The sequence below is a fragment of the Gossypium hirsutum genome, chromosome A07 (assembly GCF_007990345.1).
Source record: "Gossypium hirsutum isolate 1008001.06 chromosome A07, Gossypium_hirsutum_v2.1, whole genome shotgun sequence".
Classification (NCBI taxonomy): Eukaryota; Viridiplantae; Streptophyta; class Magnoliopsida; order Malvales; family Malvaceae; genus Gossypium; species Gossypium hirsutum.
In genome coordinates, this window is record NC_053430.1 from 5,364,753 (window position 1) to 5,380,172 (window position 15,420).

The 15,420-nt window shown below is 33.8% G+C and overlaps 2 protein-coding genes across 5 annotated transcripts; one reads left to right on the top strand and one right to left on the bottom strand.

Moving 5' to 3' along the window:
- Positions 1–1,037: 1,037 nt before the first annotated feature.
- Positions 1,038–4,246, top strand: LOC107913167 (uncharacterized). Its single transcript, XM_016841655.2, has 3 exons — positions 1,038–1,391; positions 1,505–1,593; positions 3,918–4,246. The coding sequence occupies exons 1-3, from the start codon at positions 1,365–1,367 to the stop codon at positions 4,063–4,065; spliced, it is 264 nt and encodes an 87-aa protein (XP_016697144.1). The 5' UTR covers positions 1,038–1,364; the 3' UTR covers positions 4,066–4,246.
- Positions 4,247–10,205: 5,959 nt separating this feature from the next.
- On the bottom strand, positions 10,206–15,316 carry LOC107913169 (protein KINESIN LIGHT CHAIN-RELATED 3). Of its 4 annotated transcripts, XM_016841656.2 has the most exons (5): positions 15,073–15,316; positions 13,717–14,365; positions 13,192–13,305; positions 10,838–12,868; positions 10,206–10,679 (listed from the first exon to the last, which is right to left on the bottom strand). In XM_016841656.2, the coding sequence occupies exons 4-5, from the start codon at positions 12,838–12,840 to the stop codon at positions 10,418–10,420; spliced, it is 2,265 nt and encodes a 754-aa protein (XP_016697145.2). In that variant the 5' UTR covers positions 12,841–12,868; positions 13,192–13,305; positions 13,717–14,365; positions 15,073–15,316; the 3' UTR covers positions 10,206–10,417. The 4 variants fall into 4 exon arrangements, with proteins under 4 accessions (XP_016697145.2, XP_016697146.2, XP_016697148.2 ...); XM_016841657.2 differs by lacking the exons at positions 13,717–14,365; positions 15,073–15,316 and adding an exon at positions 13,457–13,625; XM_016841659.2 differs by lacking the exons at positions 13,717–14,365; positions 15,073–15,316 and having other exon boundaries at positions 10,206–10,631; positions 13,192–13,622.
- Between the last annotated feature and the right edge of the window lie 104 nt (positions 15,317–15,420).

Sequence of the window (15,420 nt, forward strand, 5' to 3'; positions counted from 1 at the left end):
CGTTTGTTTCACTGAAAATAACTTTTGGAAAATGATTTCTGAAAAAAGCTAATATTTTTTGATATTTGGATGAATCTGTGTAAAATATTTTCTGTTGTTTAGTAGATTTCTTAAAAATATTTCATAAAAGTTGTTTTCAATTAAACAAACATATATTTGAGATTTTCTTATTTTTTTCATTGTTTAATTGAATTTATTTTTATCTATAATTTTATATTTTACATTGTTTTTGCATATTTTAAAAATATTATGTTAAATTCAAATTCATTACAACGTTATTTTTAATTACATGACTACTAAGTGAGTATTTTTTATTTAAAAATGTGACATCAACATAGTTGACAAAAAAAATTAATAATGTCAACAATTAGACTTGATTTTCCAATTTGAAAAGTAAAAGAATTAAATTTTAAAAAATAAAAGTACAAAGACTAAATTACAAATACGTGAAATGTACATAGACTTATGATATATTTTAACCTTTATACTACAAAACATTTATTATTAATATATTTGTAATTGTAATAAATATTTATTATTAAAATATTAATATTGAATATTTTCAATATTATGTGAATAATATTATTTAAAATTATTATTTTTTAAAATTTTTTAGAATAATAAATTATATTTATTATATTAATAATTTATTATATGACTAAATATAAAAAATTAAATATATATGTTTAATAATATTGAAAAATATAATATTTTAAATATTTTTTTAAAAAAATAAAATTTATTATCAATATAATAATATTAAACTTAATTTGAATTAATTTTTATATAAAAATAAAATTAATTATAGAACTCCAAAAAATGATTTATGCTTTTCAAAAGAGTAAGTCATTTTACACCAAAAAAATTATTTTACCTTGACCTATAAATCATTTTTCGTTGACTAAATTATTTTTTATGAAATTAACACAAAAAATATAAAAAATATTTTTCGTAAAATATTTTACATGTAAATAAACAGACTTTTAATAAACATTTTCCTCCTATTATATACCAATAAAATGCTCGGGGATGAAAATGGGAAATGTCTATAATACTTGGGTCGAATCAGATACAATTTACTTTCTTTTTGCAAGAGCCTCGAAAAGAGCACTGTAGTCCACGCGGCATCAACAGATTGGATAAATCCCATACGTTAGCGCTCTTCCCTAACCAATTAGGTTCAACCGCGTATAATTATTTTAAAGCAAAAAAAATAAAAATAGAATATGCCCTAACAAGTCATCCAGATAAAAGGTGGTCTATTCTTCCTGTTTTCTTCCCTTTTTCCCTTATTTCAAAGCTCTCTCTCTCTATTCTCTTTGGCTTATCTATCGCTTTGATTTCGCATCCTTGCTGTGCACTCGATGGCAAATCGATGGTTGAGGCCTGAGGTAAGCTCAGATTCATGTCGTTGGTTCATTTCATTTTTTTCTATAGGTTATAGTATTTGTCAGATCTGATGAATTAATAAGAAAAAAACGGGGATTTGGGGGGCACTTTGCAGGTGTATCCGCTGTTTGCGGCCGTAGGTGTTGCTGTCGGAATCTGCGGGTTTCAGTTGGTGCGCAATATCTGCATCAACCCTGAAGTCAGGTCTCTCTCTCCTTTTCATATTTTAATATATTTATGATTTTTGTTATATATAAGCTAGTTTTGCCTATTTATAGGGTTTTTTTTAAAAAATATTCGTTGTGTTTTATGTTTGATTTATATTTAATACGAATATAGAATACAAAATTTCTAATATATAAAACATATATAAAACGCTTATGATTATTTCTTAAATATATGGATATTTGTTGGAGATTTATTAATAGCACATTTGAGATTAATGTTTTTATATACCTTTCATACAAATCATTGTTGAGAGTTGCTAGCATTCAGCAAATTCAACATATTGTTCTTTTTTTTTGGGGGGGGGGGGTTGCTTCAAATTTACTGATACTCTTGGTGGTAGATTCATAAGGAAGGAGTGCCGAAATAGATAAAGTGTCAAAAATGAAGAGTTTGTGCATGGTGGTCTTTGTCTACGAGCAATGAGCTATGGCATATTGGTCAATCACAGGGAGGATGCTACCACTTTGAGTGTAACTTGCATATTTCCTCATAAATGAGGTCTATGCCATAGGTAGCTCTTTCTATAAATGACCTATAATAAATCGAGTTAAACCATATGCAAACTCTTCAATTTTCCCGTTCTTTCATGACTTATATGCCATTGGTAGCTCAAGCTGTGGCATCTTCTCTATAAATGGCCTATAAAAAATTCGACTTAAACCGTATGCAGTTTAGGCACTTTGAACAGTTTCCGCTTTAAGAATCCATTAGGGATTTTGATAGAATTGGAAGACAAAACCCAAATCGGATGGAATGATTAAAATAGCTTACTTGAAACTTTCATCTTATCATGCATTGTAAGAAGTTGCTATACTTGCCATTGCATGATCAAGAAGATCAGGAGTAAAGGCGACAGAAATCAAGAAGAAAGCTAGTATTATCATCTTTTTAAAGAACCTAAATCAACATGGGACAAAGATTTTAGTTGCCTCTCTTGAAATCTAAATCAGTAATATCTTGGGTTTGATCATTAGATAAGATCACATATCTTTCTCTAAAGAGCTCATAGCAAAGTATTACAAAGAGATAGGACAGATCAAGGGATAGGATAGCATGGTAAGAATTACATTATTTGACGAACCTCGGATGACTAATGAAATTATACTGATTCATAAGAGAGCTATAGAATCTAAATTTCTCCTAGGATATGATTCAATATCATTTCGATTTCGAGTTCTTTATATGTGTGTACATTTATATGACATTCATTAATCAGTGGCGACTATGTATGAAAGCTAAATCTAACCAATTGCAAAAGCAAAACATTGAACAATGCGATGTACTTAAAATAGAATAACCTACGATAATCACTTCCTATAATGTCCTCAATCATAAAGTTTAGATTCAAGAATCAAATGTGAACAAATTAGCTAAATCATAAAACATATCAGCAAGATAAAGAACCTATTACCTCAAAAAGAAATTAAAAAAATATCATAGTACTTTATTTTAATCTAAAAAATAATTAAAAGAGCAAAGAAATCCTCACCTTTGCCCGATGGCCCTGGACTGGTCCTTGAACATAAGCAGGACCACCAATCATGTCCCAAACATTTGTTGTAGCTAAGGAAGTTATCTTTGCTTTTATTCAGCAAAGCTACGACTTTTGTTGTACTTGTGAAAGTAACTGGGAAAGCTGCTGCTACAGTTGTCTATTTGAGGGAGTTGTGAATACTATTATTGTTGTGAAAGTATGGAAGGTACTGTTATTGTTGTACATGTGAAAGCTGCTGTTCTTACTACTATAATGGGTTTGTATCTATTGTTGGTGGTACTGGCCATATACATGTGGTTTCAAGTGAAAGTTGATAGCACGTTTAAATCAAATATAAGTCTACTTTTATTTAACGAAAATCATGGGGTAGGTTTACAAAGGGATTTTTCCTTTTATAATTGAATCATCTTTGTCAAAATTCATCTCTTTTTTTACACGTAATGAGGAATGCTACTTGTCGAGATTACTGAATGCCACCTGGAGATGTTTGCATAATTGCAACATTGATTTTTCAAGTCAATCGGTCCATCCAATTTGTTTTTTATTACTGATCAGGGATTTCCTAGAGAGGAATCAAACCCGGGTATACACTATTACAGTGCACTTCCTGCTCGCCCTTTCTACAGTTCCATGACTATGTCGATACGAATGAGTGGAAAATTAAAACTTATTTTGCTTTTAAAAAGTGAATAAATAAATAAATAAGCAAATAGGCAAATTATCAAGCCAAATTTGTCGTTTTGGGTATTAGTGAAAGATTGTGAGAGAGAATCAATTAAACTGTTGAATATATTGATTTTCACAGGGTAACCAAGGAGAACAGGGCTGCTGGGGTTTTGGACAACTTTGCTGAGGGAGAAAAATATTCTGAACATTTCTTGAGAAAATATGTCCGCAACAAGACGCCAGAAATCATGCCCAGTATCAACAGCTTCTTCACTGACCCAAAGTGAGGCTTCACTCTTGCTTTATGCTGAAACTAAAAAATAAAAAAAATAGAAGAACTAAGTCTTATTCAATCAATACCAAGTTATGCCCTTTCTTTCTGCTGACTGTGATGCAAATTTGTGTTGGTTTTGCACTTGGATGAGGTGTGTTCTTTAAGAGAATAAAAGGTGGTGTGGATTTTTCGAAGTTGTGTTGTTTTAGCTTAAATGAATGACTTTTATTTGCAATAACATGATTTTGGTAAGTGGGCAATTATGGGTTTCCGGATCTGCCTCATTAGGTAGAGTATGGATGTGGTAATTTTTAACGATTTATTGACATTTTCTGGGAATTTTATGATTTAGCTATGATATTACTGTTCTTGGGCTCCAAGGTAATGTGGGTTGTATTAGACTCGTATTTTCGTCGGTTCTGCAAATAGAAATACAGTCTAAATACAATAATCTGTTTTTTATAATCTTCAAGACTCATCGAAATGGAAGAAATAGTGGAGGGAAAATCCCAAGAGAATCGGCTTACATAGAACAGAGCTACCTTAGAGCCGCTAGCATCCTGTCGCGTGTTCGAAGGGAAGACATATGCGAGTCTTTCAGCATTAAACAATCACTAATTATAATACTAAACAAGAAGAGGTAACACATTAACAACCTTAAGGCAATCTGATTCGAATTATTATCCCATAAAAATGTTGTGCTTCTCGAATTTCAGCAAAGCATGGATTAGACCTGATCATAGGTCATATATCTAAGCTCGAAGATTTGCTTAAAAAGTAAGAGAATTTTGATAAAAATAGATGTTCAAAAAATGAGTTTAGACAATAATTAAGGCTCAAGCCTCGAGTAAAAGTTTTTTAAGTTGAGTTTGACCCGAACAAATTATATTATAAAATAATAAAAACAATTCTTCTTTTTTTCCCCTTATTTAGCAATCAATAGCCCTCTTTGACGTTTGAAGTCCTAAATCCCTAACAAAAACCTTTGTTGTTCTCCACTCCACCAACACCCATTGGCCACCATCATCATAGTTCATTAGCTGTTTATTTTCGTGCACTGGTTTCGTAAGGATTTAATAGATCAAGTTCGAAGCACCCAAGATTCAGCAACTCAACTCCGATCAAAATTTTATTCATTTTATATTTTTATAGTTTATGGCATGAACCTAAGTTGAGTTTTGAAGTCTAATGTTTATTTTGATCCTTTTTTGTATGTTTTGGTGGTAAGGACTTACAAGGTCTTAGATGATGAATATGCAAGTTTAAACATGCTACTGTATATGCCAAATTGATGTTTATGCATTTGTTTATAAGTTGGCTTTCGGATGAATTTGATTGTTGTCGCATGCGTTAAATGCTTATTTTTAGGTCATTTTATCATAGAGTCTCGATACAATAAGAACATACCTTGAGACCATAAGAATAAAATTAACCATTTCATGCATTTGCTTGCTTTAAGTCTCAAGATTGATCAAGGAAGTCTTGAGACAATCTAACTTAAGTCTCAAGACAATGTAACTTTTGTTTCGAGACAATGTCACTTCGAAGCTAAAATAGATTTGCTCTGTTCCAAGTATCGAGACATAAACTAAACACCCAAACATTAAACTAAATTAAGAAAATATGAGAAATTCGTCTCAAGACATAAGGCGCATAGTCTTGAGACATAAACCCCAATATCTCAAGACATCTTCATATCAAATTATAGTAAAGCCCATCTTGTCTTGAGACATGGAAGATATGTCTCAAGACCTCCAATGGAAATTAGTCACATGAGTTTGAATTTAAATTCTAAATACAGTTTAACCCTGTATAATCATTGCATTCTTTAAATGTGTTTAATTACAAATGTATCTATATGTAGGATATGAGAATGCATGGGAATTTAATTGCTTCAAATGACACGTTGCTTGTCAAATAAGGTTGAATTGGTCAGATGATATTAATTAATTGTGGGATGTGAAATCTTGGTTGCCATGGAAGTGTTAAAAAGTATGTTAGGATGTGTATGAATATGTATGAAATACTTTATTGTATGAAAATGTTAATAATGTCCCTATGGCCAAGTTAGACTTGTTCATGGGCCGAGCTGGGTGGCCCAGCTTGAAGGCCCGCTTGAAAAGTAAGAGGGTTTAGGTAAAAATATGGCCCCGAAAAATGGGCTTGGGCAAAAAAATAAGGCCCGTTTAGAAAACGGGACTTTTCTCCCGAGCCCGACCCGGCCTGAATATGCCAAAAAAACTGTTGTTTTTTTATTATTTGTTTTTACTTTTTTTTGTTATTTTCTTGTTGTTGTTTTTTCACTATTTTGCTATCATTTTACTATTATGTTGCTACTATTTTGCTGTTATTATTTGGATATTGTATATCTCTTGTTTTATTGTTAATTTTGTTACTATTTTAAATGCATTTGCTTGTTAAGTTGCACATATCTTAGTGTTATTTAAATTACATATTTTTTAAATTTATTTTCAATTTGTTAGAAACATTTATTTTAATGTTTTTAGTCTTTTTAATGTATTATATATATTTAAAAATTTATATAAAAATAATATAAAAAATTAATACAGGTGGGCCGGGCTGGGTTCGAATTTTAGCATTTTTATTCAGGCTAAGTTTGGACAAAATTTTAGGCTCATTTTTTAGGTGGGATTTGGCCCGGGCCTAGCAAATGAGCCTAAAATTTTGGTTGAGCCCAACCGACTCGACCCATGAGCACCTCTAAACCTAGTATGGGATGAATTGTTAATTCTTGCAAGTTGCCAATAGAGTCAGTAAAAACATGAAAATGACTATGTAAAAGTTGATGAATAAATGAATCATGACTCTCTACCATTTGGGGACCATTAAATGGAAATGAATGTGTATGAAGTATATTTAAGATCATGAAATTTGATATGCTATAACATAGAAATGGAAAGACGATAAATACTACATGAATAAAGATCTTGATTATGTGGTAGCAATGTTAGGATATTGTTGGCATGTCAATTAGGGTCTCATGTGTATTTTTACTGGAATTTTGTAATGGTGTTATGTGGAGTTCTAGAGTTATGTGATTAGACTTCGAATTTTGTTACGTTACCCCTTGGTCAAGCTTGTTTTGTAGATCATTAGGCTTACATTACCTCTTCAGAGGCCCTCATGATACATTCGGAGTTCTGTTGTCTTTGGGCTTAGCACCTTGATGCTCATTAGTGTATGCAAATTTCCTGTTTATCTAAATCCTATATTACTAAGATTATAGTAGGCGTTAATTCAAACTTTGATAAAAGTTGAAAATGAAATGAAAAATGTGGCTATAAGGTGCATAATTGAAAAATGTGGCTATAAGGTGCATAATCTAAATAAGCTAATAAGAAATTGATATGGTAACAAATTCTAAATCTGTGTGGCCTAAGTGAACATGTCTTTAGTGATATTATGGTAATTGATAATCATGTACGCCCTTAGTGAAGTTACGAAAATAAAATGTATGATACATAAAAGAGAATGTTTGTATACATATATGAAAATGTTAAGAAACTATGGTTTAAAGGATTGTGTGTGAGATTAAACTCTGTACAAACTTTCCATAAGATTTTGGAACATGAATTCCATAAATGATTGACAAATAAACTATTAAAATGTAATTTGAGGCCAGTAATTTAATTAATTTAAATGAATCGGTTTGTAGCATTATAATGCGGGTTGAGTGAACTTTGTATGACATGCTTAAGAGGGGATCAACATTATAAAAGGATAGGATAAATAAGTTTATCTTTAGATACTTACTAAGCTTATCAAGCTCACACGGTAATGATTTAGAACCCGTAGGTAAAACCATTTCCGAGAGGATTGAATTAGTGATTTAGATGCATCACATCACCACTTGATGATATCAGAAGGTTGAACATTGGATGATATCTTAGAATTTGTATCAAAATGACATTTACATAAAGGCTTTGTCCCTTGAAAAGAGTTGTAATTATTTGTTTCATGTTGATAAGTGATAATGTACTTTAATTTGATGATTTATAAATTATTATTTGATCATTGAAATTCTTGAGTATGCTTTATGAATGTATGTGAGTTCTACGAGTCATTTGAATGTGTTTTAAATGATTTGAAACCTACCGATACTTAATGGTGTTTTTATATGTTTTTAGACCGAGTTTTGGCTTATGGACACCAAGTTCCGGTCCTAACTTATAGGTATCGGAATAGGACTTTACAATAGTTAAAATGCTATAATACCAGGCTTAAATATCCTGGGTAGGGTTCCTTGCATTGTCTCGGTCGTTTTGGTCTCCTTGGAGCTCGTACTTGACCTCGACCACCTTTAATCACTCAATAAGAGTTTCTAAATGATTTTAAAGCCTTCAAAAATGATTTTACCTTGTTTTTATAGTTTTATTGAAATTATTTTAAGTTTTAAGTTATTGTAAAACTTTTATCTTTCTCAACCTGAGTGATCTCGATTAAGCCAAAGAATTTTCAAACACTTGTATGATTTGGGCATGTCCCCGTATATACTCAATGACCCAAAATGATTTCTAATCTTGTTTGAAACTTTCTAACCTTGCCAATTTGATTTATAAAACATTAATATGATGCGAAATATATATATATTGGTTTAAGCTTGAAATTGTCGTTGTTGCAACTCATATTCGTTCCAATCGTTGAGATGGATGAGTGTTATAGTTCATTTGACTAGTTCATTCAACATATATACCAATATTACCAAGCCAACAGTTAAACCATGTCACAAGTTCGATAATGGTTATTGTTACAATTTCATTTTCAGTCCTTAGTAAATAGTGGTGGAATATAAGTAGAATAAATTTATTTTGTTTGACGTCTCCGAGCTATGTAACCCCATTTAATTTTGGCCATTAAATAATTTTTTTTTCTGAATAACTAATTCTTTCTTTCAGTTTTCTTTTAGTCTATTCATAACAAAATGGATTCTTCCAATGTATAAAATAAAAATTCCAATGACTTTTGCTACTCTAATCATCCCAACCATGATTTTTTCATTTTTCTAGCATTTCATTTCACCTTGAAATAAGTATACGAAATATATCCATATGCAAACGAATTGTATAAAACATGGATATTATCACTTTCTAATAGTTTAATGCCACATCAGTAATTCATCTTAAATTTTAGGATTTTCATTTAGATTTGATTTTTTTAAGATGAAAATCTTAAAATTCAAAATGAAAATTCTAATATGACATTAAATTACTTAAAAAAGAATATAAATGACATAACATCACTGTATCGTTGAATGTTTTCCCACTAGAGGTACACATGGGCAGGGCCAAGTTAGGTTCTACCCAAGCCCAGATAAAATTTTAGGCCGGTTTTCTGGGCCCAGCCCAGCCCAAAATATGGGCCTAAAAATTTGTCCAACCCGGCCCAAAAAAATTGTTAAGCCCGAGCCTGACCGGGCCCATATTAATTTTTTTTAGCTTATTTCATTAAATAAAAAATTTTAAAATATAATAAATCAAATACATTTAAAAACATAAAAACAAATATTAAAATAAAAAACAAACAAAAAAAGAGATAAACAATTCTTAAAACAATACACAAATTGAAAATATAATAAAAAGTGGTTATATTAAAATTGAAAATAAAATATAAATATGATTTAAAATAAAAATAAAAATATATTTAGTATATAATTCGACCGGGCTGTGCCCGAGCCAAAATAGTTTTTCCCAAGGCCTGGCCCGTTTAGAAAATAGGCCTCGTTTTTTTACTCAAACCCATACTTCAAACCTATATTTTTACCCGAACCCTCCCATTATTTGGACGGGCCTTCAGGCCGGGCTACCCATTCACAGCTCTATTTCCCAATTTATCATTGATAGAGGCACTTAAAGTACATCCTTCTAAACACTCCAAGAGACAATTATGCTTAGCATTAATAACGCCTTTCCTCCTAACACTCTTAAGTGCACTGATAAGTTCAGCCCTAGGCGATTCAAGAATGGTAGCACCAAACCGAAAAAGAGTTAGCAATCGATCAACTGAATAAGATGTTGGTCATCATTGCAACCACTAATTACATCTGATCAAACAAACCTTTACTTATGCAACACTAAGCATATCCATACTTCAAGAGATTTTATTATAGAAATAACATCACAAATTATTAGAATATAATTAAAAGCAACCTTCAATCAATATAGGATTACAACAAATAGTACAGCAAAATCTCCAGATAGTTATTTCATCCCTCCCAACCACCCTTTATATTCTTCCCATGCCAATAAAAAAATCTATTTTTATTTTTTATTTTCTTTTCTTCCATTCTTTCAGTTTAATGGGTCCTATAATACACTATCTTCAATCATAAATACATAAATTCATCCTTATCCCACCTTAATTCCTTCACCATTTAAACTATGAGGGTTGGCATCGAGAAGGGTTTCTAATGATCTGGCTTTCCTGCTCCGAACTCTTCCTGCTTCTTTTAATAATTCAGATAACCTTTTCTTCTCATCATAAACCTCAGGAGTAGCAGTCCCCAGTTTTTCCTCTCTCATTTGAACAACATGCTCCAATATTTCAATGGCATCATCCAACCTGTTGACACCATATATCACAGCAATCACGGTAAGAAGATTAAAAAATCTGCATCCAGAAAGTAGTACAATGGTAGCAGTTTAGTTAAATATTTATAGATCCATCAAACCTAGCATAACCCGAGGAAAGTCAGTGTGGCGTCGTGAATTTTGACAATCAGGTGTAGATATGAGATTGAGAAGAAAGGAACAGAAGCATAGTGATACCTGCCACTTGCATCATAAGTGCCTGCAAGATTACTATAAACACCAAGTGTATCAAGGTGGTACGGTCCGCGCTCTTGCTCCAATATGCTCTTGGCTTCTTCGAACAACTGGACAGCCTCATGTATAGCGTAGCATTGGACACAAGCTAGCCCCATCTGATTGAGAGCAACGCCAAAGAAGGCAGATTTCCTCTGTCCACATGCACGTAGCTTTGAAATGGCACCTTTGAAGGAGTTGTAAGATTCTGAATAGTTCCCCAGCATGTAATACATTACTCCTATCTGTGCTTCAATTCCAGCAATTGTACTTTGCTGACCAGGGCAATCATTGTATATTTTTAAGGCCTTCTGTAGCAACTTGATTGCCTGATCAAGGTCATTCATTGATTCATAGATAGCAGAAACATCTGTGAGGCCACTTGCAATTTCTTCTGGAGGAATCCCAAGCGTGGGTTTTTCGTAGATTCGGAGAGCATTCTCACAGTATGATTTTGATTCCCTTAATTTCCCTGTCCTGTTATACAAGTCAGCCAACCGGACAAAAACTGATCCAATTGCTGGATGATTCTCTCCTTTGGTTGTCTTAAAAGCTGTGAGTGCTTTCTGATAGGCAAAAACAGCCTCATCATACCTAGACAAAGATAGGTATGCATCTCCAATGCTGCAATCAACAGAAGCCACTTCTGCCTCCTGGCCATTTGCCACCATGGACATACTGGCTAAAACAAGATGTTCCAAAGCTGCCTCATGGTCTCCCCTTGTTTCACATATGAGACCCATGAGCCTCCGATCTGCTGCCTCTTCAAGAAGAGCTGATGAACCATTTTCTCTGTGAATGTCAAGAGCCATTTGACATAGCCTCTGAGCTTCATCAAATTGCAATGCCTGCACATGAGCTTCAGCCAAATACCTGCAGATCTCACCAAATCTGGGATCTGTTTCTCCAAGAACTTGTTTCTGGACTTCAAGGCCAGTGGTGTAACAAGTTATTGAGTTCTCAAGCTCTCCTAGCATTGCATAAGTGTCACCCAACTGCATATAACCAGCAAATTTAGCGAGGGCATGCTCCTGGCCTTCCTCAATCAGTGGAATCTCAATTGATTGTTCAAGAAGAGGAATTGCCTCATTGTACTGGCCTAAGCTGCAAAATATTGCTGCAGTAACATGCAAACACATGACCAGTTCTAAGTTGGGTTTCTCATTCGCGCAAAGTTCATATGATTTTGCCGCTCGAAGTGCCAATTCAAGAGCTTTCTGGGGATTGTCTCCTGCAGAAACCAAATCTCTAGCTTGCTTGAGTAAAAATGATCCAAGATCAGGACTACCTAACCACGACTCGGAAGCATCCTCAGTTCCATTTTGTAACTTCGACCCTTTCCCTTTCTTCATGGATACAATTCCTGAGTTTGATTTCTTCAGAATCTTATTGTTCCGCTTGTTAATGGGAGGTTTCTCAGGTGGACTTTTTCCCTTAAGACTGAGTTTTGTTGATACTTCAGAGACCATTTGTGATTGAGACGATTTCCTGACATGATCTGGAGAAATGGATTTTGCACTTGCAGATTGGCTCTTGTCCAACAACCCTGACTTCTTACCACTAGACGAGCCTCCCTTCTTAGAAGAGGAATTACTATTACTATCATCTTCTGGTTTATCTATATCTACTTGCATTATTTCAACTTCTCTCATCTCTCCTCCAACAAGATGGCACAATTCCGAATCAATCCTAGACTCTTCACCATATGATCCAAAGCTCTGCCTTGAGGGTGACTGATCAGAACTCTGCATATCACACACATTCTCGTAAAGCTGCTCAATGGAGGTGTCAGCCTGATTCATCCCATTATTGAGGTGAAGAGCAGATTCTGCACCACGAAGGCTTTGCAGTCTTGCGCTCTTAGGGGACTTATTCAAAACCACATTTTCCTTAATATGTGATGAAGTCCCATTCACTTCATTCACATCTGCTTCTTCTTTATTATCATCCATAATAAGACCGGGCATCGTTTTCTACGAAAAATCCTAAACTTGTCTGCACCAAAAAGTCTCATTCCTTCAGAGAACTATTATAACTTATCATAACAATTTCTTAATAAAATTTCTTTAATCCCCAAGGACCGTATATAGTAAGAACTAAGAAAAGTCAATGGTCCTCAATCAGATCTTTAGGAATCAAATCCACCCAATTATCCATAAACTCATCAACAAATAAAGAAACCAATCATGCAAATCAACATCAATAAAGAAAAAGAGAAACCCCACAACTAATATCACAAAATATCAAGAAATAAACTACAGTCTAAATAGAAGGGGGAATGAAAAGGAAGAAAAAAAAAAGTGAAGACATGATAATACCTCCACATTACAGCCATGTATAAACCGACAAACAAGGTGATATCTTCTCTGGGTTTTACATATACTGGGTTTTATCATGTCTACCTTTAGGCTTGGTATAAATAAAGCCAGAACCTGGAAAAAGAAGCAGAAGCGGAATATCAAAGGGCAAAAATGAGAAAATGAAGCTGTAAATTTAATATAAAAATAAAACTGAGGGAGGTTTTGCATATGCAGGGGTTTGAATGTCAGAAAGAAAAGGGGGAAAGGTAATCTGAGTCGGAACCGTATCCGTATAAGAACAGTAGGCAAGTTTACGCTGGCCCGTAGTTTTCAGTTGGGCGATAATGCCCTTTATCAATTTGGGACTCACGTTCCCAAATCTCAAATTAAAAAAAAAAAAAAACCAAATCTTTAAATTAAAAAAAATCCCCACTTCTCGTCTTAAATTAATCTCAAATCTCTTCAAGTAAAACACCCACGCTCTTTCAAATCACTAGCAGTGCCATTAGCTCTCAAGTACTTGCAAGAGTCCAAGCTTCTTACCTAAAGGATTCAAAAACACACAAGTTATGTCTCAAGGTGCAACAACAGGGAGCTAAGCACCCAAAGTACAGCTGGGATGGTAGATTCCTTAGAAGGAAAGGCAAAATCGTGGTAGGTGATGAAAATAACCTCAGGCAAGAACTATTCTAGCTATTCCATGCAAGTGCTTTGGGAGGGCACTCTGGTATCCATGCTACCAATAGGAGAATGGGCAGTCTATTGTATTGGAAGGGACTGTCAAATGACCTTAAGCGTTGGACAAAAGAATGTTCCACCTGTCAAAAATACAAGTCAGAAAATGTTGCACCTACAGGCTTACTGCAACCTCGTCCAATACCAGTGAGGTCTTGGTCATCAATCTCTATGGATTTTATAGAAGGCATTCCAAGTTCAATGGAAAAAATTGTCATACTGTTGGTGGTAGATGGTTTGACTAAATATGGTCATTTTATTGCCTTATCTCACCTTTTACTGCTGTATCAGTAGCTCAGGTATTCTTGGATAATGTCTACAAGTTACATGGAATGATGGATGCCAGACTCAGTCGTATCTGATAGGGACAAGGTATTCATCAGCAACTTCTGGCAGGACCTTTTTTTCCAAAGGGCTGGTGCGAGACTTCATCTTACAACTGCTTACCATCCTGAAACTGATGGACAAACCGAGGTGTTGAACAGATGTCTTGTGAGTTACTTAAAGTGCATGTCTGGGGAACGGCCACAAGATTGGGTGAAGTGGTTACCACTTGCTGAATGGTGGTATAACTCCACCTTCCATACTGCTATCCACACAATGCCTCAACAATGGAAGCAGTATGGAAGGTGGAGTTATACCACCGTTCAGCAAGTTTCTTTAAAATGACCATATCCCTACACGACTCAATGGCCACTTGACTGGACTTGCAGTGTTTCTAACATTTAAATGTACCTATATCTGGGGGTAGATCCTTAAGTCACATTTAAATCTATTTTATATTTACTTTTAAGTCTAATATTCTTAAAGAACTGGTTTTAAAATTTAGAGCTGATAACATAATTTGCTCCTTCATTAGGTTGTGGATTAAAGAATTTTAGAACTTGAAGCTACACATGAGCTTTCGACGTGTAGATATGGCTGTGTTTTAGGCTGCTGTTGAGATTTCTGAGTAACTTTTGGCAGCAAATTCTTTAGTTGAGAAGTAAGAAAACCAAAAGCTAGCAGATATAGATAAGCAGAACACCCACCACTACCCGGTCTCCTTCAATAAAATTCCTGATGGATGTACTTGGTATGAGTTTTGACGCAATGCACAGGTAATGTTTCTCATGACATGATCAAACTCAAAGTGTAGATGAGCTACAATTGATGAAGACTTACATTCATGATTTTGACAAGCAATTTTATTCTCAACTTCATGTATAAAGGAAAACATCCAGTTGTATTTGGCCCTTAAAACTTGAAAAACTGGGGCTCTTGTCCACAGTTTTACTTTCCCCTTGAAGAATGAGGAAGAACCAATAATAAGAGATGGCATCTGAACCTCCAAGAAAATTACTTGGCAACATAAAAGTTGAAGAATTTCCACCAGCAATTCAAATGAAATTGAAGTTGAAACTTTTTTTGAAAATTACAAAAAGTGAATTCTTGAAAAGAGAGGAAACTCAAAAGAGTAATTAAAATTTAATCTGATTAAAAATGAAGGAGGCCAGCCTTATTTATAGGCAC

What these genes read in the sequence shown, in the direction of transcription:
- LOC107913167 (XM_016841655.2), top strand. Translation starts at nt 1,365, where the DNA reads ATGGCAAATCGATGGTTGAGGCCTGAG. An exon ending in ATCGATGGTTGAGGCCTGAG is followed by an intron (nt 1,392 to 1,504) that starts GTAAGCTCAGAT and finishes GGCACTTTGCAG; the next exon opens with GTGTATCCGCTGTTTGCGGC. An exon ending in TGCATCAACCCTGAAGTCAG is followed by an intron (nt 1,594 to 3,917) that starts GTCTCTCTCTCC and finishes TGATTTTCACAG; the next exon opens with GGTAACCAAGGAGAACAGGG.
- LOC107913169 (XM_016841656.2), bottom strand. Translation starts at nt 12,840, where the DNA reads ATGCCCGGTCTTATTATGGATGATAATAAAGAAGAAGCAGATGTGAAT. An exon ending in ACTTATGATGCAAGTGGCAG is followed by an intron (nt 10,680 to 10,837) that starts GTATCACTATGC and finishes TTCTGGATGCAG; the next exon opens with ATTTTTTAATCTTCTTACCG.